This window comes from Marmota monax, unplaced genomic scaffold (genome assembly GCF_021218885.2).
Source record: "Marmota monax isolate L192 unplaced genomic scaffold, Marmota_monax_Labrador192_F-V1.1 WCK01_AAM20220418_F8-fsc00146, whole genome shotgun sequence".
Classification (NCBI taxonomy): Eukaryota; Metazoa; Chordata; class Mammalia; order Rodentia; family Sciuridae; genus Marmota; species Marmota monax.
In genome coordinates, this window is record NW_026694096.1 from 1,883,783 (window position 1) to 1,905,288 (window position 21,506).

The 21,506-nt window shown below is 34.1% G+C and overlaps 1 protein-coding gene across 2 annotated transcripts in view; it reads right to left on the reverse strand.

Moving 5' to 3' along the window:
- Positions 1-21,506, reverse strand: part of Otogl (otogelin like) — a 123,711-nt gene that overhangs the window by 86,583 nt on the left and 15,622 nt on the right. For both annotated transcript variants that reach the window (XM_046465091.2, XM_046465090.2), the window contains exons 8-17: positions 19,243-19,448; positions 13,830-13,957; positions 12,936-13,042; positions 8,292-8,398; positions 7,964-8,089; positions 6,287-6,395; positions 5,413-5,459; positions 4,833-4,978; positions 3,469-3,592; positions 1,913-2,090 (exon numbers count right to left, since the gene is read on the reverse strand). In XM_046465091.2, the coding sequence (XP_046321047.1) occupies positions 1,913-2,090; positions 3,469-3,592; positions 4,833-4,978; positions 5,413-5,459; positions 6,287-6,395; positions 7,964-8,089; positions 8,292-8,398; positions 12,936-13,042; positions 13,830-13,957; positions 19,243-19,448 (1,278 nt within the window). The remainder of the gene's footprint in view (positions 1-1,912; positions 2,091-3,468; positions 3,593-4,832; positions 4,979-5,412; positions 5,460-6,286; positions 6,396-7,963; positions 8,090-8,291; positions 8,399-12,935; positions 13,043-13,829; positions 13,958-19,242; positions 19,449-21,506) is intronic.

Here is a 21,506-nt window from a genome sequence, read left to right on the forward strand (position 1 = left end):
TCTTGATGTAGTATCTGTTTTTCAAGTAGGATAAAGATATTAATATTCTGACCCACAAGTAAATAAAACAAAAAATTATCTACAAACAAATTAATCATACAGGAGATAAGATAAAAGAAATTCTTTTTAATTTCAAAAAAAATTTTAAATGATACTTCTCCCAACCCATTCCAAATTTTCTTCTCAATGCCTCATCAAAAGTTCTGCTCAGTTCAATTTGTCTGTCCAATATATACAAGATTCCTATGAATATAAGGGCTGGGATGTGGCTCAGTGGTAGAGCACTTGCCTAGCATGTGTGAGGCACTGGGTTTGATTCTCAGCACCACATATAAATAAATGAATAAAATAAAGATCCACCAACAATTAAAAAACATATATTCCTATGAATATAAGAACCAAGGATATAATCCTTAGTCTCACAGGTCTTGCAGTTTGGTGGAAACCAAACAAATAAAAAAAGGATTTTCACAGACAATAAAATTAGAATTAATTTTATCGGATGGAATATAAACTAGCTTTTAGAAGCAAATAATGTCTTAATTGGGTTTAACAATAAGCAAAAGCTCATGAGGAAGATTAGGAGGGGGAAACAAACCCAAACAGAAAAAACGAGTATGTGTAAAAGTATTTTTTAAAAAAAAAAAAAAAGCCTGCTATGTGGAGAACAATTCCCCTGGGAAATTTCCCTTGACTTCTCTGCCCCAATGACCTTCTTTTAATTCCTGCTATGCTTTTAACTACAAACACAAAGCTCAACATTTAATTTTTTAAAATTACCTCAGTATTTTTATGTATTTATTGGTAAATACCTTGCCTAGCACTGAACAGTTCTTCTTTAAATTTTTTTTATTAAGGTCTGGTTGGCAAATAAAAATTGTATATATTTATGGTGTGCAAAGTAATGTTTTGGTAGTATATACATGTGCCCACTGTGAAATGGTTAAATGAAGCCAATGAACTTATCTGCCACCTCACCATGATCTTACAATCTTTGTGTGAGAACACAGAACATCTACTCTCTCAGCAATTTTCAAGTATATAATATATTAACTCCAGACATTATGCTGTATAATAAATCTCTATACATCCTCTCTAACTGAAACTGTTTCCTTGGACTAACATCTCCCATCCAGCCTCTCCCTTCCTCAGTCCCTAACAACTACATACTTTTTTACATTTTCAGATTCCAAATATTTCTTAAAGGTTTTGATCCCCTCCCAACCTGCAATACCAGTACCTTGAGGAGGTAAACCATGTCATCCTGCTTAAATTGCTCTCACTGTGCTTTTAGCAAAATAACAGTTGCTCAAAACATCTACACTAAATTATGCACTGCTTGTTTTCACGGGTATGTGATAAGTGTTAATTTTAAGGGAGGGATACAGGTGTATTTTATTGCTTTTCTTCCAATGCAACACAAACTTCCATAAAATACAAATAAATTTAGATACAACATGTGCTTTAAAGCTATCATTACTACCAAATAATATTCATAATTTAAAGTATAACTTACTGCCACTAATACAAAATTGCATTAAGATGTTTTAAAAGGCTGCACGTTTTAAAAAATAACATACTATTAAGTATTGATAGGAAGTAGAGAACAACAGGTAGTAGTTAGACCAAAGGCTGAGTCAACACTGTCAATATTCAAATCCTAGCTCTAGTATATGAGCTAAATGACCTTGAAGATTTATATGCCACTTTGAGATCTTGGTTCCTTTCCTTATATATGAAACAAAGACACTAACCAGGGGATTGGTATACAATTTAAATATGATGATCTATGTTAAGTTCTTTAAACAGTGACTGCTAAGCTCCTTTTAGTTAAGTAAACATTTTTAATGAATTTATATCCTCTGAATTGCCAGTCATTAAATTCAGTTGACTATTCATAAATCATACTTACAGAAAATCATCCCTTATATTTCCATTAAATGTGCCACACAGACCTAATGTTCTTCTCTTCCATGCACTAGTGAGTTGAATATAAATTCTTTCCCCATCTATAGCAAACAAGATCTTTAAGCCAAATGTGGTTTTTAGAAGAATAAATAATGATGACAGAGTTTGAATCTCAACAATTCCTAGGGAATGAAAAGAACATATATAAATCAGTTTTAAGACATATAGGCAGTGTTCAGAAATGTTAAAGCATGATTCTTCTTCTAATGGACTGGGAAGTGGGGGCAGCAGGTTTGAAGTTCCTTCCTGAGCCCTGGGGCCAAAATTTGCTACCTTATGCTGCTTTCTTTTCTTCCATTTCCCTTTCTTTCTCCTACTTTTCTAGATTGTCAGTAAATCAGTGGCTTTTGCCACCTGACGAGTTGTTCTTCATTGCCCCTGTATCCTTATTACAAGTTTGGCCATCCATCTGATCAAATAAGGCAGAATCCTGAGACTCATTCTTTGATCACTCTCTTCCCCTCAGTGCCATTTCCAACTAACCTCAGTCTAATCCACAACTAATTTCAGTCACTATGCCTTCTTTCCATCTCTACTGTCACCACCTTATATCAGTTCCTCCTATTTCTTGCATGCCCCACTTTACAACATCCTAACATTGTCAGTGTCTCTTGTCTAGTGATCTGCAAAGTCACTTCCACACAGTTGTCTTTGTAATCTATCAAAGAAATCACAAAAGCTACTTAAAACTCATTGTTTCTTTGCTTGAACCCATATGAGATTACCATCTTTGTACATAAAATTGTCAAATAATGATAATTTCATATTTGACTCCATTTGAAGTTCAAGTTCCTTACCATGATACCTGTGTAGCATCAGTATATAATTTGTAATACAACTTGGAACATTTCTGAGAGTTTCACTCTGATATTAAAAGAAAATTATTAACAACTATGCTGTAGTCCAGTCATAAACAGGGCTTGTTCCATGAAACCACCATGTATGAGGCCCAATAGACAAGGTTTCTCCAGTGTCATCCCCACCTACTTTCCTAATCTCATCTCTGGACATTTTCCACTTTACCCTCTCCATGCTATAGCAGTGTCAAACCAGTTAAAGTTACCCCTACCCAACTCACCCAAGTCTACACCACCCAGTTTTTCATGGACCATTTTCCCCATCTTTACCCCATGTGTTCAATGCTAAGTGAGATGTTACCTCCTTCAGATAACTTTCCAGACCTTTACTCCATGTTTCTCCTATCCCAGGGCTGCATGGGCTATACCTTATTTAAACCTACAAAGTTTGCCTACAAATCTTTGAGTGTATCACATGTTGCTGGAAACATCCATTTGCCTCTATCTCGTCCCTTCCAAACTAAGTTATTAAACATTAAATCCCATAAACATGGTAGTCTTTGTTCTTTCTAACTGAGGACCTGGTGTCACAAAGGTACCCAAAAAATACAAGGTAGCCAGCCCCTGGGAAAAGACACCATGTAGGTTATATTTGTTGCTGTTTCTAATGTATAGAAGGTGCAGCATTAGCACTGTTTCCTACCTTTCAGATTAAAGCCTTGGTTAGGACTGGTGAGGATCTGTCCTCCCCTACTAAGGGTCACTTGTTTGTTAAAATCATCCTCCAGAATTAGAGTTATAGACTGCAGGCAGACCAAGCCAAGATTCTGCATAAAAATCAAATTATCAAAGAGAGGAAAGAGAGGGAGACACCGACATTGAAAGAGACATGGTAGATGGGAAAAGGGGAGGGAGAGAAAAGAAAGAAAGGAGAGAATGCCTGTAAATATATTCTGGTATACAGAAATCTTGAGCATAAGTAATATAATAACATGACTGCTACATAATCCATGCCATATAGTCCCACTCCCAATAAAACATATCTATGGTACATTAAATATGTAATAAACATACATATATTTTACATAAAATATTAAATAAAAATGTTTTCAATAAAGTACCTATTGTTTTCCATAGTATATAGCTAAAATACTTTTTAAAACTCATATAAATGGTATATTTGACATATAAATTTCAATAAAGAACATAACCAAAAGATTTAAGATTCCATTTAGAAAGCTAATTCAGACACTGGTAAATTGCAAAGAAAAGAATCAAAATGGAAAAAAATTAAAAAAGTAGTTCATAATATTTGTTGGAAATAACTATTTTACATTGGAATAAAATTGAAAATTCTAAAGGTTTTAGCAAATTTTTGACCACCTATTTGAGAGATGAATAAAAGATCTTGGCTTCTTCATTTACAAAGTATTTGATGTTTGTAGTTTCAAGAAAATATCAAACAGGTATATCTCAATATATTAAGAAAACCACTATATCTGTTTAGAATAATAAGAAACCTATTCAATCCTATCAAAAAATCATATCTGGGGCTGGGGTTTTGGCTCAGTGGTAGAGCCCTAGCCTAGCATGTGTGAGACACTGGATTCAATTATCAGCACCACTTATAAATTAAATAAATAAATATCCATTGACAACTGAAAAAAATATTTTAAAAAATTATCTCTGTAACATGGTTTTGGAGTAATCAAAAATCTAGGCCCATTGTGCAATCATGCATGCAATTTTCAAAGTACAAATACCACTTAAAAAAAGAAAAAGCAATTAAATTTTTAAATAAAAAAATTGCAATTAAATATACAGTATTTATCTAGTCCAAGATATATTTGTTTTCACATTGTAGTATCTCTGAAATCAGAATTCATCATAAACAAAGATATGTCATGATTAATAGCATTTCTTCCTTTCTTTTGTACATCTCAATAATCATTGTCTTCTTAGTTGTGAAGACAATAACCATATTCATTCATGTTACTATTCTTAATTTAGATATGAAGTTTAAGTTGAAAAATGAATATTCTTCTAGTCGTTTTGAGATGTTCTTACCTGTTCACAAGGGGCCTTCTGCAAAGTAATTGTGAATTTATCTTTTCCAGTTCCTTTCACAAGGATGTACTGGCACATGCCAATAAAAGAATAATGTCGACCATCAAAAGTTGTAAAATGAGAATCACCCACAACAGAGCATTGAACTACCAAAAAAAAAATGAAGGAGGAGGAGGAAAGGGTGGGGGGAGAAGGAGAGGAGAGAAGGAGGTGAATGACGAAGAAATTATGTTAATTCTTAAAAAAAAAGGAGGTCAACTTAGGGAAAATAATCAATGATGCATTAAAAAGAACACCTAAAGTGTTTAAAATTTATTGGTTTGACAAATGATAATTTTTCTACATACTTTATAAGTTTTATAATATGTACTATTTTAATGAATTTTTACCAAATCTGTCTGCTCAAAGTTATCACTTATTCAATTTTCAATTTATTCTCTGAGTACCTGAATTTGTAGGTCATTTCATCTCTTGTTATATCCAAGATATATATAAAGAGATGTTTTAAAAATATTGCTATCTTCCTCCCCAGTGTAGAAAAAATTAAAAAATTTTCTTCAAAAACACTTTAAAAGATTACCTGGACAGTCATGCTCAGTGCAGTTCCAAACTCCACCAACACATACACTAAATAAAATTATATAACATTAGTCCACTGGTATATAGAAACTGTATTAATATTTGTACCAATGTATTAGTTAATATACCAAAATATGTATAAAGATTCAGAATAACTGGACTTAAAAAACATCTCTACAAAAGTTTAATTGACTAATAACTTTGAGCTGGTTAGCATCTAAATTATTATCTATTGTGTATTTATTTTTATTGCCATTGTGACAGAGAAAAGACATCATCTATAAGATAAACACTACTTTCCATATTCACAAAGAAAACAGTTTTAGAGGATAAAGGCAGAATTTCTGAAGACACCAGCATCTAAGAGAACAGTTAGGTATCTGACTGCATTTCTCTTATGTACACTAATGAGCCCAATGACAGGTAAACTTGTTTCTTTCTATGACTGTGCTAGAAGGATTTAATGTTTCCCCATAATCTTAGCTAATTTATTAAGGAAATATAGATCTTTCTAACCATAGCTCAAAATTGGCAATATAGGGAGTCACTTTTTAAAACATCCAATAGAGAAGTCCAGAAACAGCAAGCATCATGTTCTAAGAGTAAAAGTATATGCAAGTTAATTATTATAAATAATAAGAAAATGCAACAGACCTGTCATATGGGCATAGTATTTTATGAAATTGTTAAGGAAGATTATAAAAATTACATCATAAAAGAAAATGTAGACACCCCCATGTAGTTTAAATAAAATGCAAATTGCATCTCAGAATTTTTAGAAGAAAATAAGTAATAAGCTTTTTAAACAGTTGTTGTGATAAAGTTGTTAATAAGCCAGATACCCAAAAATAATTGGCTGTACATTGATGACATACCATTCAGTACATTCTTGTTGAATTTTTGAACCAACTGCATAAGCTAATCCATGAAAACTACACGGGCAATTTTCCAAGGAGATGCAAGTCCCGTTGTCCATTATAAGGCCTATTTAAGAAAAATATATATCACATTCTCAAAAGAAATAATAAATATTGCATTCTTTAAATATTATAATTCAATTAGCTTTTGTCAAATATCTGCTTATACTAACTGCTAGAAATTCAAATTCCTTTAGTTTCAAGGAGAATAACAGCAACCTGGCTTTCAGGCAATAGCTACCTTATAAGGGTTTATTTGTTTCTTTCTTTCTTGTTCATTCTTGTGTTTTCTCAAACCCACAACATATAACCTAGCTTTTTACTCTAAAAAAATTTTTTTCTTTTTTTTTTTAATTTTACTGAGAAAACTGAAACAAAGATGGTGGGGTGGGGAAGGTTCTTCCATGGACTCCCATCATCATCACCTTTCCTCCAGAATCTGAACACATAAACCCTGTCTTCCCACCCACTTCTAGATATTTATCTTTGCTCCTATCTAAAGTTAGTCTCCTCACCAGCAAACTATATCCCATCTTGTCTTAATTACTCAGTGACATTGCTCTAGCAATTGTTTCATTTCATAAGGGTCTATTTCAATGGTTTCAACATTTTTATCCCAACAAAAACTCCAGGTTCATCAAAAAGAATAAGATAACCAAATAGTGTTTCTTGTATTTGAGGGAAGAAAAAAGAGAAGGAGGGAGAAAACATATTCTTGGATTAGTATCTGTTCATTCTAAGGTGAGAGAGATTTCCATGGTTGTAATAGAGATAATAGAGCCAGGTCGTTCTACTCAACAGCCCACCTGCTTTTTGTACTGTTTATTAACAAGGAGGTTGAACCAGAACTTAATCAACCATGTTACTATGTACAACATTTCATTGAGCTGGCCATTTTCTTAGCAAAACATTATAGGAGAAAGCATTCATTTCTATTTCTGTGTATGGGTTTATATTATGCTGCAACATCCTTATCTTGTCATGGAGGTAACAAACAACTCAGGACTGGCACTGTTCAACATACTGACACCAACAGAAAAATGAACTGAAGTCAACAGTCCCATTTCCATGTAATTCTCATTATATTAAGCATATGACATGGAGGAAATCACTTAGCACCTTTGGAGTCTATTTTTTTTAATTTGTAAAACTACCAGGGTTTGTGCATTCCTCAGTATTCTTCCTTAATGTCTATCAGTACCAAAAAATTATATTTAAATTTTTTAAACCTCATCTCTATCTCTTCTAAGTTACTTTTTATTTCAAATATTAAAATTACACTAAGACTTAAATCTTATAATGGGAAAATCTGAAGACTTTTTCTCAAACTTTCATCTTTTAAAAAATGAAAATACATAAATTATTAAATATCATTAAACATTAAGAGAATAAAATATTTGCCATGGGAACTCTAGAACTATAAATTCGAAGTTTCCTGGGGAATATAAAGTAATGAGTCCTTTATTCAAGAAAAGCAACCATTCCTCTCAAATCCTGCAAGGGTAGAAAATTGCAATAGACCTGATGGCCTTGGAGAAGACAAAAAAAAAAAAAAAAACACCAAGATGTGATCCTTAGATTGCTGAGTTCTAGTTTCCAATGGGTAAAAACATGGTGTCCTCACGAGGCACTTACCATCAGGGCAGTAACATCCATCAAGACAGTGAAGATTGCTGCCAAGACACTGCTTCTCAAACGTGCAGGTAGGTGGGCAACAACTAATGCAATCCCGATGCACAAAGCTATCATCGCATTTATCAGCTGAAATGGGCAGACAGGAGAGCTTTAATTGTGTATACCTCTCTTCCAAAAAAATCAGTGTTTAAAAAAATATGCAAATTTACAAATACAATTTCTTCAATTAAAAAATCTTTTCATTTAATTAGTTTCGATAAGTTTTGATTTCTAGGTCAAGACCAAAAGTAACAGGAAATGCACAGGGTTTGAAAAATAAAGAACATACTGCAAGCTGGAAAGTCATCTCTCCAGTCTTGAATAGGGTAGCCAGCGTGAGAACAGGCTCTGGCATACTCTGTGGCTGCTCGACAGTAGGTTTCATCATCATCAGTCCTGAGACATGAAAAGACAGAACCAGAATCACATAGGAAATATTGAGAACCCTGCCTTGGAGCTACTGACTCATAAAAATGATGAGCGCCTAACAAACATTCCAAAAAGATGTCAGTATGCCTGTCTTAGTAGAGACAATAATGTAAAAAAAAAAAAAAAAACACCAACATGGGATTCCAGTTAAGTATGCCTGGGTACACTGTCTTCATCAAAGTCTTTCGGTAATTTGACCACTTCTCTTTTGAGTCAAGAGACCACCATACTAGAAAACATTTCTGTTTTAATTATAATATTCTTACCAGAATCCTTGTAAGTAAATATTCACTTCTACACAAAGAATTCCAGACCTTTTAGGATTTAATAATCATAACAGATAAAATTTAAGTCCCACTAAACAGATAAAATTCTATCCCCCAAACAATATCAAGTATGAAAACTGTTTGAAAATACCATGCTCTTGATTGTCCACATGCCAAATAGAAACCAGTGCCAGAAGTCTGCAGCACTGAAGTACCATTCAAAAGGATTTTGATGGTTCCTCAGCAGTCCTTGCAATAAGACTCCAAAACAACTTTGAAAGATTGAAGAAATATCATTAACTTAAGATTTAAAAGAAAATTATGAATTCTTGTACCAAAGCTCAGTGTTTTTATAACATTGCCAGGAGTAAATAATCTCCAATTATTTTCTTGTAATCACTTTAGGAATTCTCCAAACAATAATTTCTTATGGGATCTGCCAATTTCCAAAGCAGGTTAACTAGGCATTTGGTTTATGACAAGTCAGTGAGCTTATTTTTCAGCCCAACCCAAACTCAAAATTAAATAGCTAAATATCTTAAAAGATAACGACCTTAGGAATGTCTCATTTTGTGAATCTTAACATTTTCAGTACCTCAATTGCAAAAGCCACCATCTCAAATTTCTCTTGTCCTGTGCTACTGTAATTGGAGTCATGCAGCTTATCCAGTCTAATTAACTGAACTTTAAAAGGAAAAAAAGGATTCTAAACTTTAGAAACCCAGAAAATTCTTAAACTACAAAGATCTTTTTGATAAGCAGCATAAGGTAAAAAATGCTGAACTCCTGGAAAGACATTAAGTTTATGATTTATCTTAATATATTTGTATGTTTCTTGCAATTAACAGTGGTTTTAAAAGTTAGCAAAGTAAGCAATCATTGGTTTTTCTAACCCAGTGCAACTAACATTAAAAACCCTACCATTTATTAAGTGTCTTGTTACTCTAGGAACTATTTTAGGCACATTATCATACAGTTCCTCATTAAAACTCTCTACAGTTGATCAGGAAAGAAATTATTATCCCAACTTACTGAGGGGAAATGAGCTTATTTTTCCATTCTACATGTTAACTTTAAAAACGGAAACGAGCACTAAATAATAGTTTTTTTCCTACTTCAATTGACTTTGATGTGGTAAAATTAAAGTCATTTCCTTGCTGGTTTTGGCATTTCTGAAAGCACAAATGGGGGCTATAGTTTCAAGGATTGGTATTGAGTTGTCCTTCAAGCTCAAACACAAATGTCATCTCCAAGGAGCTTCAGAGGTGCTCCTGGTAAAGTCAGTGGTCCTCCATGTGCACTGAACTTTTCATGTAGAGCACTCTGTCATTGCTAGGAACCTGTTTCTCTGTCTCACTAGAATGAGTTCCCAGGACGGAAATCACGCCTACATTGTTTCTGTTTCTCTCAGTGTGGCCCAATGCTCAGCTCAGAATAGACGCTCAAAAGATGAATGTTGAATTAAATTCAATATACCAATATAAGCCAGGCCGGAAATTAATTTGTGTTCAACCAATTCATATTTTCATTGTTATGGCATAGGACCCTTGGAACTTAGTTCCCTAATACAGGAAATGAAAAAGAATCATTCATTTACTCTGAATGAGAGAAAGACTAACCAGGTCGAGTGCTGAAGGAAATATGAGGGTTGTGAAAGGCTAACTTCTATAGCTTCTCACTCCCATTCTGTTAATGTCCACTCACTCGCTTATGATGCTCTTCTTCCGATATTACATGCCTGCTCTGCCCCAAACCTGGCCTCTCCACCTCAAACACATCTCTGAAGATATCAGCTAATTTCAACCAGTACAAAGTGTTGCTCTATCCTACTTTTTAATTTGCTCTGGAAAAAGCAAAATTTCAAAGGCCAAAGCGTAAAGATACCAAAATTTCCAAAGATAAAAAATGTTAATTTCTCAATGATGAACTATCAGAAGTGCCATAGACTTATTTTTGTCTCAAATTCCCCCTTCTGTTCAATATTAGAACATGAAGATTTGGTGGGTATAAGGCTGCCCAACCAAAGACAACATTGCCAGCCTCCTTTGTATCAGGAGTAGACAAGTTTCTAAGTTCTGGCCCAAATGGTTAAAAGTTGGAGTATGCATAGAACTTCCAGGTCAAAAACATGCCAGCCCTCTAGTCCCTTCTTCCATTTCTAGGGGGTTAAAAATGCATATACGGTGATGGTCAACCAGTTTTGGCCATGAAATTAAGAATAATATATTAGGCCAAGGGGATGGTATGGCAACAAGATTGAACATTCATTGGCAACTTTGTGGAGCAGAGCTATAATATCAACCCAAGAGCACTTACCAGCTTTAACTTTTATATGAGAGAAACATAAACCTCTCATTTAATTTAATCCATGTTTCTTTGTCTATTGGAGCAGCTAAACAAAAATATCCCAAACTAGTAAATGAAGAATGACTTTCCTGGGCCAACCGATAGATAGTTCATCTCAGCCTAATTGAGAAATGAATGATAAAGATGTTCATGATAATGTGATTGAAAAAAAAAAGACTATTGAACAGCAGTCCAAGAATGAGTCACTGTGGAAAAAGAAGAATTTTAGTTGCATATATATGGTGAAATAAGGATCGTGACCTACCCATGAGGATCTTCACAAAAAAGACTGAGTAAAAAACAAGGAGAGATAACAAGTAGCTCTCAAACCAAAAAAATAAAACCAAAAGGGAGCCGAATTTTTCAAAATATATGGTAAGATCACTATCCACTACTTTGGACAGAGAGGAAACTATTCCAAGTTTAGGAATCCTTAAAATTTAGACGATATACAAAAATCAAGGTACAACTATATTGTACTTAAAATTAACAAGTATCACAAGTCAGTTTATTTTAGTATTTGGAAAATATTGCATTCATTACTTTTATAATAATCTCAATATAATTAAAGAGGAATAGTTAGAGATACATACCACCTCAATCTTCCTTCTCTGAGCTCATCTTTGAAAAACTTACACATCCTAACAAGCTGCCCAAGATTCCGTTTTTTTGTTTGTTTGTTTGTTTGTTTTTGGTACTGGTGATTGAACTCAGGGGCACCAACCACTGAGCCACATCCCCAGCCCAGCTTTGTATTTTATTTAGAGACAGAGTGTCACTGAGTTGCATAGCACCTTGCTTCTGCTGAGGCTGGCTTTGAACTCATGATTCTCCTGTCCAGGGCATTTGGGATTACAGGTGTGCGCCCACTGTACCCGGCTTCTAAAATTCCTTTTAAGTGGTTTTACTCAACCAAAAACTAGTCTGGTCTTTTACAAAAAGGTTCCAATGTATCATTTACACTTCTTGGGATTCATAAAATATGTAGACAGACATAGTACAATTCCTTGAGGCATTCTTGAACCTTCAAGATGGCTAATCACATGCACTTGGTATGTGATTTAAAAATAAATAAAAATAAAAATGACTTAACTTCAATAATAGATAATTATCCTAAATTCTGAAATGGTGAACAAAGTATGGTGAATTATTGCCTAGAATACCACCTATTCTCAGTGTTCTTAACCTAGAGTAGCATGCAGCAATCTGTGACCTTGGATAGGAAAAACATTATATGTTTCTTTACACTCATCTCCTAATGAAACAGCATGATCATTGATTATGCACATAGACAACAGATCACAGAGCACTTAGCAGTGTCTGTGATTTTTGTCACCAATGTATCTCACATCTCATTTTCTCATGTTTTTTTATTTTCATTTCCCATTACAATTGCTATGGTTATCACAAAATATTTTTACATTCATAACTATGTCAAATTGAGATAGTTATTAGATTTGTAACATATTTCTATATTTCAAGCACACACACACATAGAGTTTGGTAACTATTTCATTACATTTAATTTCCTTTTTAATCTTGTGCTATTTTGTGCATTTCAAACCTTTTTTTGGAAATGGCTACATATAGATATAGATACAAATATAGGTATAGGTATAGAGATAGATATAATCTGGATTCTCAGAAAGGTACCAGTGGAACAAAAATCTTTAAGAGTCAATATATTCTGTTCACTCTTGCTATGTAAAACATTTAGGCTGTACCTCTTATACAGCAAGCCTTTAATAACTGTAAATAAAGATTATGTTTTATATTCCTCGTTATATTTTTTCAAATTGCAATATTTTCTGAAATGGCTGTTACAGAAGAGCTTTTTGCTTTTCATTTTGCATAAAGAAAATTTCACTGACAATACTAGTCATTTCACTTACTTGCAAAGATCGTTAACACAGCTGGCAATATATAAGTATGGATCAATATATTCATGGCAGCTTAGAAAAGGAAACTGCAACAGTATCTGACACTTGAAGAAGATTGCCTGTGGCGGGGAGAAATCCAGTCGTCAGAACATGTTTTTTAATGTTGTCTCTTTTTTCTTTTTTTGGTAATGGGGTTTGAACTCAGGGGCACTCAACCACTGAGCCACATCCCCAGCCCTATTTTGTATTTTATTTAGAACAGGATCTCACTGCATTGCTTAGCGCCTTGCCATTGCTGAGGCTGGCTTTGAACTCGTGATTATCCTGTCTCAGCCTCTGAGCCGCTGGGATTGCAGGTGTGCACCCAGCTCGTTTTTTGTTTGTTTGTTTGTTTTTTAAATTGCCTTTTTTTGTAGAGAGAGAGAGAGAGAGAGAGAGAGAATTTTTTTTAATATTTATTTTTTTAGTTTTTGGCGGACACAACATCTTTGTTTGTATGTGGTGCTGAGGATCGAACCAGGGCCGCACGCCAGGCGAGCGCTACCGCTTGAGCCACATCCCCAGCCCCCAGCTCTTTTTATTTATTGTTTGTTTGTTTGTTTGTTTGTTTGCTTACTGACCAATCTGCAAGATTCTTTGATATCACCAAGAAAGAGAAGGTAATTTGTACTTACAAATTTTAAACAATAGTTTTCTAACTACATATTTTCATGATGAGAACATTTATTAAACTAATTATATTCACTATTTCCAAAATTATCTTAAAAGCTGATCGCTATTGCAATTACACTTCCTGAATTTCATATTTTTAATTTTGTTGTATCTGCATTAAAAAGCCTAATATTAAATATACAAATAACATGGCTATATTATTTCCAAATGCCTAAATTTTTATATCAAATTTACCTCAAATGCTGGCATTCCACTGGAACATGGATTTGGGAAATCTGAGGGTGTGGGTACACATTTGGTGTCCTCTGAAGTTTGCACCAACCAGCTGTTTGCAAACATAGCAATGTCTTCCGTATAGTCCTCTATTTTACACAAACACACACACAAGCAAATAGCCATAAGCATATCATTTTCTAAAAACATAGACACCATTTTTCAACATTAACTTCCTGGTCAAAAGTTCAACTCAATAATATAATTACCAATGTGATATCAAATTATAACATTACTTTAGCATGATAAAAATAAGCTGAACAAATTATAAGTACCAAAAAATTTTAATACCATTGTAGAGAAAAAGGAAACCCACTGGAACCACATGAGGAAGGATTGAAAGTGAGCTAGTCTGACATACACACCTGGACAGTGATAACTATCCGGCATTCAGTTTAGTGCTGTATAAAGGAGAAAATCTATGCACAAACTTAAAAAATTAAAATTAAGTAAAAGTGTGGTTTGAAGTTTTTCAGGCATCTCTCGTTCCATTTTACATTAATCAGAATCTTAATAAAATTGAACTTTCATTTTTAGGGCCCTTAACAAAAAAAAAAATTGTTGAGCCCTTTGGGATAGTTCAGAGAACAGTAACATAAACAATGAAAGACTAGAAAAGACACCTAAAAACAGAGACGATTAAGAAGGGACTCTGTGGTAAACAGTGGTTCTAAAAATGCTCAGGAAAGAGCCCAGTACCAAGAATCCTGAACCGATTCCAGACTTACTCAGAGGGAAGATTTAGGAGCTCATACATGGGCCAACAGACATTTGACAGTGAATACTTTGGACTCTTGGCTCCAAATCTAGTTTAAATGGCTTACCAAACCTGACCTGTGTACAATTTTAAGACCTGATATGGAAATTGATCCTGCCTCACATTCACACAAAGGCTTTCTCAAGTCTTAAGGACTTGGCAGAACCAAACTGGATGTCATGTGGAAGCTTCATTTAACACTGTTGGATGTCAGATTTGAGCTTTGGGTTCTCTACCACTCAGATTGGCAGGACTATAGGTCCACCACCAATGACGGTCTACTGCACCACTGAATGAATCAAAAATCTTAAACTGAATGTTTCACACTGTCTCCGATCATCTTCCAGATAGAAAGATAATGTCTGTATGGCTCTACAAATATTGTGAAGATTAAGTTCACTATCTCTAAGAATTTTTTGCTCTCTTAGGGCACACAACTCCAAACTTCACTGTATCCCAGAAGACTGAGTAATCTGGCCTCTGCACTCTCCCTACTTCCCTCCATAGACCTCCTACATCTTTTTCTCCCACTCTCACTCTTGCTCAACCTCTCCAGTCATCCTGGCTTTTTACTGCTCTTCAAACACTCAAACTCATGCCAACCTCAGGGTACTTGTTCTCACTTCTCCTTCAAAACTACTCTTCCCTCAGATCTTCCCTCTGCTCCCACTCTTAATGAATTCAGACCTCTTTGAATGTGACTCCATCACAGGGGCCTCCTCTGCTACATGATCTAGACTAACGCCAAACACACACTTGTCCTAATCCTCTTTATCTCCTTCCCCCACCATCTTTTTTTCATGGATGTTATGGCTCGCAAAATATATATATATGTATATATATATATATATATATATATACATATATATATATATATATTTTGTTTTCTCTATTTATTATCCACCACAATGTGGACCACATGAAAAGAGAGATCTTGTTTAAGCTGTTCTATTGCTGTAAATAGTTCAATATCTATCATATAGTAAGCAGGTGCTCAAAATATATTTGCTGAATGAGTGAATTAAAAAAATATATAGGAAGGTTTGCAATACTTATTAAATTAGAATCCTAGAGCATTCAAACTAGTCTGGACCAATTCATTATCTCTAATCTAGTTGGAAATATTACACGTAGAACAAAGGATAGGCTTGCTCTAATATACTAATTTTGAAATTGATGTTCTTTTTCAAGAAAATCTTTTTAAAAAATATTTATTTTTTTAGTTGTAGTTGTACACAATACCTTTATTTTATTTATTTATTTTTATGTGGTGCTGAGGATCAAACCCAGGACCTCGCACATGTAGGCAAGTGCTCTACTGCTGAGCCACAACCCAGCCCCTTCAAGAAAATCTTATATAGTCACATTTCATTTTAAAATATCACTTTTAAAGGTATAAAGAATAAAGTCACACTTATTTTCAATATTTTTTCAAGCCAATCAACACTTTATTCTTCCAGTTGACACCTACACAGATAACTACCATTTACCCCCTGACCATAATAGGGGGTCCCACCAAGGTCCCATAAGAGTAGGTTTCCTTCTTCCTTCCTAGAACAGTAAGGAAACCCCTTGTCTCAACAAGACTGGTACATGCTCACCAATCTCAGCACTGTGAGACCCTGCTCTCCTGCATCATGAAAAAGCCCAAAGAGAGCAAGGGTACAAATTTCAATGTTAATAAACCAATTAGGCAATCCCTTTGAGATCACTTTAATCCCAGCTTTTGAGCCACTTAGCTATTTTCATTCATTACATTGCATTCATAAAAGATCACAAAATTTATTTCAAAAACTTAAATCCATTTCTATTGGTGGTCTGGGAGCCTGCTGAACTAAAATGAAAATGGTTCGTATGAAATACGCTGTAAGTAGAATAGTTTATTATTCATATTGGGACACTTTTGATAGTGAAGAGGAGACACTATTAAATTATTATGCTGGGAAAAAATGAGAGCAAACCAGGGCTTCTATGTTGGTGCATAGTGAGACCCAGACATGAATTATGGAAACAGAATTCTCAACTAGACAACAAATTTAAATCTTTGTATGTGCATAGAGATTCTGAAGTCTCATTTCTTTGTGAAGTCATCCTTGAAGGATGAGTAGGAATGCAGAGAGAAAAAAAAAGTTTTAATTTTACTGTTAAGAAACTCTGCATTCATTGACATTCAAACTGTCCAATTCTCTCTAAAGATTTTTCTAATCAGCACAGTACAGGCTGAGTTTCAAGAAAATATGAGACATCTTAAAGGTAAAGATAATACAGCCCCTCTATAGACACTTTCTTGCATTTTTATAATATGGAAGGAAATGGACAGTTTCTTGTCACATTCCTACAAGCTGTAAGTTAGATATATATATATATTTTTTTTTAATTCCCCTGCCTTACACTGTGTACCAAATAAAATTGTGAAGAAGCTAAAGTCTCTTTGAGGGCTCCTCCCACATACCTTCAAAAGTCTTTGTTTTCTGCTAGTTCAATCATAACTCAGTTTAACTGCCTCCTGCCAGTTTTCTCCCACTTCTAATCTGCTAACACCCTTGTGCCTCCTGCCCCAGTTTTCTTGCTGCAAAAAAAAAAAAAAAAAAAAAAAAACTATTTTATGTTCCAGGTTATCGGAATCTGACCCTTCACTCAGATCCCTAATCTGAGTCTCCATGCCTCTGGCAAGAGCAGATGCTATTTTCTATTCTGACCTACATCACCACACCCACCTATGTCCCAGGGGATCACCCAAGAGAACTGGACTGAATATTACTTTTTTCATGAAGCTTTGATACAGAAGAAAAATAAATTTTAAAATGACCCTCCCGCTGATTTGTTCTGCCTAAGTCAAGACCCCAATTCCTAGAACAGTCAATAGATTCCAGATTTATGAACCCTTTCATTCCAAATACCCAACTGGATGCAAATACCATTTCATGATGATCCTAATACTGTACATTTGTATTTTGCTCACGAATTTTTGAGCACTTTCATTTACATTTTCTCATTATATAGCCACAGTCTGGGATGCTCTCAGGGTCATTACTATTGTCTCCATTTTATGTATAAGAAAATTGACTCCTTTGAGTCCTGCTCTCTAACATAGCTCCTGCTAAACTAATCCTGATGCTGGATTATCCATCGTGGGCAAAATGTTTGCATTTTAATGAGGGCTTCTGAAAGCTATGTAAGGATGTTTTCAAACATTTTCATCTCAGCTTCATTACAGTCTTGTTGAGGAATGCTTAGAGATGATTATAAATAAAATGTATTGAGTATTATCTACATGCCAGGCACTCTAAGTGTTTTACATGGATTGTCTCCTTTAAGCCTCTCTTGAAGCATTTATAGTATTACATCATTCGCCTTAGGAAGTTTAATAAATAGCAAAGCAGAATTTGAATCCTACAGTCTGATTCCTAAGCCCATTCTCAAAGTGGTCCTTTTACTGTCCCTTAAAACACAACTAAAGGCAACACATATCTATTAATTTTGAAAGATAAAACAAAAAGTATCATGTAGTAAATTACAGTCTGAAAGGCAATTGCTCCTGTCTGTAAGCACAGGGCTGGGAGACAGTCAGGTCTACAGCATCTGTAATCCAACCATAACAGTATCATTTACAAGCTATGTTACATTGGGCATATGCTCTTAAGAGCATAGAAGGTAATACCCTTCTATCCGACCCTGCAGGATGTTGTAAGGGTTGGGAACAATGTAACTATATGTTCATAATTAACACTATGACAAATAGTACTAAGGTTTATTATTATTACTAGTAGTGGTAGTAGTATTGGCTACTCTATAATTTCAGAATTGTTATATTCCTATTTTACAGCTGAATAAACTGAGCATCTGGAAGATTAAATGATCAAATTATAGAATTTGTTAGAGTTGGAATAAGATTCAAAGCAAGGTCCACTGGTACTAAGAACAATGTTCTTTTCTTGCTGCATCTGTGTGTGTGGACATAAATCACAATTATGGCTTGTGGCTCTCATATTCTATTCCCATTGCATACTAATACCCAAATTGAAACAGACTCCATTTCTAATAACTCACAGAGGTTAGTTTCATGACTTAAATTTAACAGATATTGGGTAGGTATGTAAGCCCTTTCTAAGTTACTATTCAGTTTTTATAATCCTGTCCGTATTTCATTGTATTTTTAAACGTATTATTTGTCACTTATTTAATTTATTCTTATTAAGACGAGATACAAAATGGCTTTTATCCTGAAGTAGATGTTTGATTCAGAAGGGTCTCATTCACTAGAACATAAACTCCAGGAGCAGTGGATCTTTGTTTTGTTCACTGTTGTAGCCCAAGTTTCTATAGCAAGAGATACAGATCTACCCCATGCTGCTAACACAAAGTAAATGCTTAATTAATATTCCCTATGGGAATAAGTGCTTCATTTTAATTTAGCAATAGCTACAAAACTAGCTCATAGTTTTCAAGAAAGAGACAAAAATGTTTAACTATTCACTTCACTTAAAATCACTGAAGCAGGAACAGGGTAGCCAAGAATTTTCCCCAACCCATGACAAGTTTTCAGGGTACTAAGTGCTTAATCAGTGAGGGATGAAGACCCTAGAAAGTACCACACACTCTTCCTGTTCCACTTACCTTGCTGAATTATGAAATCATCAGACTGTATGTCATTGTGGTTTCCACACAGGCCACATGATTTTCCATTATGCTCCTCAGACAGTTTGAGGTAAATTCCTGATATTCCATCCCAAGCCAAAGAAAAGCCAAAGGTGGTTTTCACCAGAATGTAGTCAGCTAGTTTCTCAATGAAAACCTGTCCAATTGTCTGAGGCAACATTAAACTTGAAAAATAGAATGAAGACAATTTAAGAATATGATAAAGGATCAATTATAGATGATGTATTTTCTTCTTGAAGTGACTTCGATAATAATTAAAAGACAATTGTTACTCAGTTACAGAATAAACTATGCAGTGAGATCCCCAAAGTAATCACTGTATGGGAATCTCAACATTTTTTAAAACTTTAATATTGAAATTAAAATACAAGGAAAACAATCATCTTTTCCCATACCAATTTGGAGTCTATCCTTACAACTGGATGCTTCTTTTTTTGTTTGTTTGTTTGTTTGTTTGTTTTGAGTGAAGGGGGTGGGTACCAGGAATTGAACTCAGGGGCATTCAACCACTGAGCCATATTCCCAGCCCTATTTTGTATTTTATTTAGAGACAGGATGTCACTGATTTGCTTAGTGCCTTGCTGTTGCTGAGGCTGGTTTTGAACTTGCAATCCTCTTGTCTCAGCCTCCTGAGCCACTGGGATTACAGGCATGTGCCACTGTGCCTGACTGGATGCTTCTTTTAACCAACCGAAAATGCACACTTGCTAAGTATCAGTAATTTTTTTTTAAAATCTGCAAAGTAGCTACCTATTTAGAATAATGAGGGCTTAAGTGATTTTTTTTCTAGAGAGTTAAAAATAATCTAAAATGCTCAACAATTCTGAAGTCAAGACAAACAACAGTCAAAATATGCAAACATATTCAAGTTCTAATTTTCTTTAATTTTCAATGTGGCTATCAGGAAATGAGTTCCCATTATCAAAATATCACCTTAGCATAAACCATTGTTTTCTAAAAGAAAAATGTCTCAGAATAGTTAATCATACTTACATTAGGAATGTAATACAATTTGTCGTGTAATATTGCATAGACTGTTTCCTAGGTTTTAAGGTGGATACAGTGTGGCCCATTTAAACAAAGGTTAAATAAGATATTTAAACTCCTAATCTAATGTCTAATTTTTCCATTTTTCACACACACACACACACAAAAAGTGTGCTTAGGAAATCAGAACATAAGGGAATTGAAGAAAACTAAACAACTGGACATGTAAAAAGCAAAGTCATCTAGGAAACATTTAAGAGAATACCGTTCTCCCATCCATGAGTATTGTCGAAAAAAACAGGTGCTGATAATTAAGGAAACTGGAAAAAACTCATTTCTGTTAAGATAACATGTCAAAATAAAATCACAAACTATAATGTGAGTAAAATGGTGGTGAATAGGTATATTCATATACTTCTCTCAAAAATTTCAAATTAGTGATTTCTTCCCATAGAGCATGGATATATGCAACAGAAACTACAAAACCAAACATGCTAACACATGAAGGGACAATCCCCAAAGAAGCAACTCAAAATGTCTGTAACCATTTGCACAAAGATATTTTATAGATAAATATTTACAGAAAATTTGTTATAACATAGGAAAATAACTAAAAACTTAATTGGAGAACAAAAAGACTAAATATGTTCTTATGAAAATTATAAATATGAGGAATTCATAAAGTCAGTCTGAAATTATATTGAATATTATTTGCTTGAGATTGCAAGTTTATAAAAACTATAATTGAAAAAGTAAATTGTGTTTTATAAACATTTTATAGTAATGGGATGCTAATTATAAATATAATTACTCTGTTGAGGGTAATTTTTTTTGGTCAGGTTGTCTGTTACTTGGTTTGTTACTTGCTCTGTATAATAGTTAATTTAATTGTATACACAACTGTTAAAAAGAAAAATGTGTACCTGGGCTTATTCTGAAGTTTATAACATAAAAGTATATTAGAGGAGATGAGGAATAAAAATGAGAACTAGATAAACTCCAGAAAGTCTAAGACAAACCCCAAATGTGTATAAAGTTCTGATTTTATTTTACAATAGGAAACATTAAAATGCAAGCTAAAATAAATAACAGATTAATGCTAAAAAGTATTCACAGATTCATTTCTACCAAAATCCCTTATTTCACAGTTGAGAAAACTAAAATCCAGAGAGACATGGGTTAATGTGCAGAGCCACCATATTTGAGTTTATTTTAGCAAATATTTCTGTTGCACT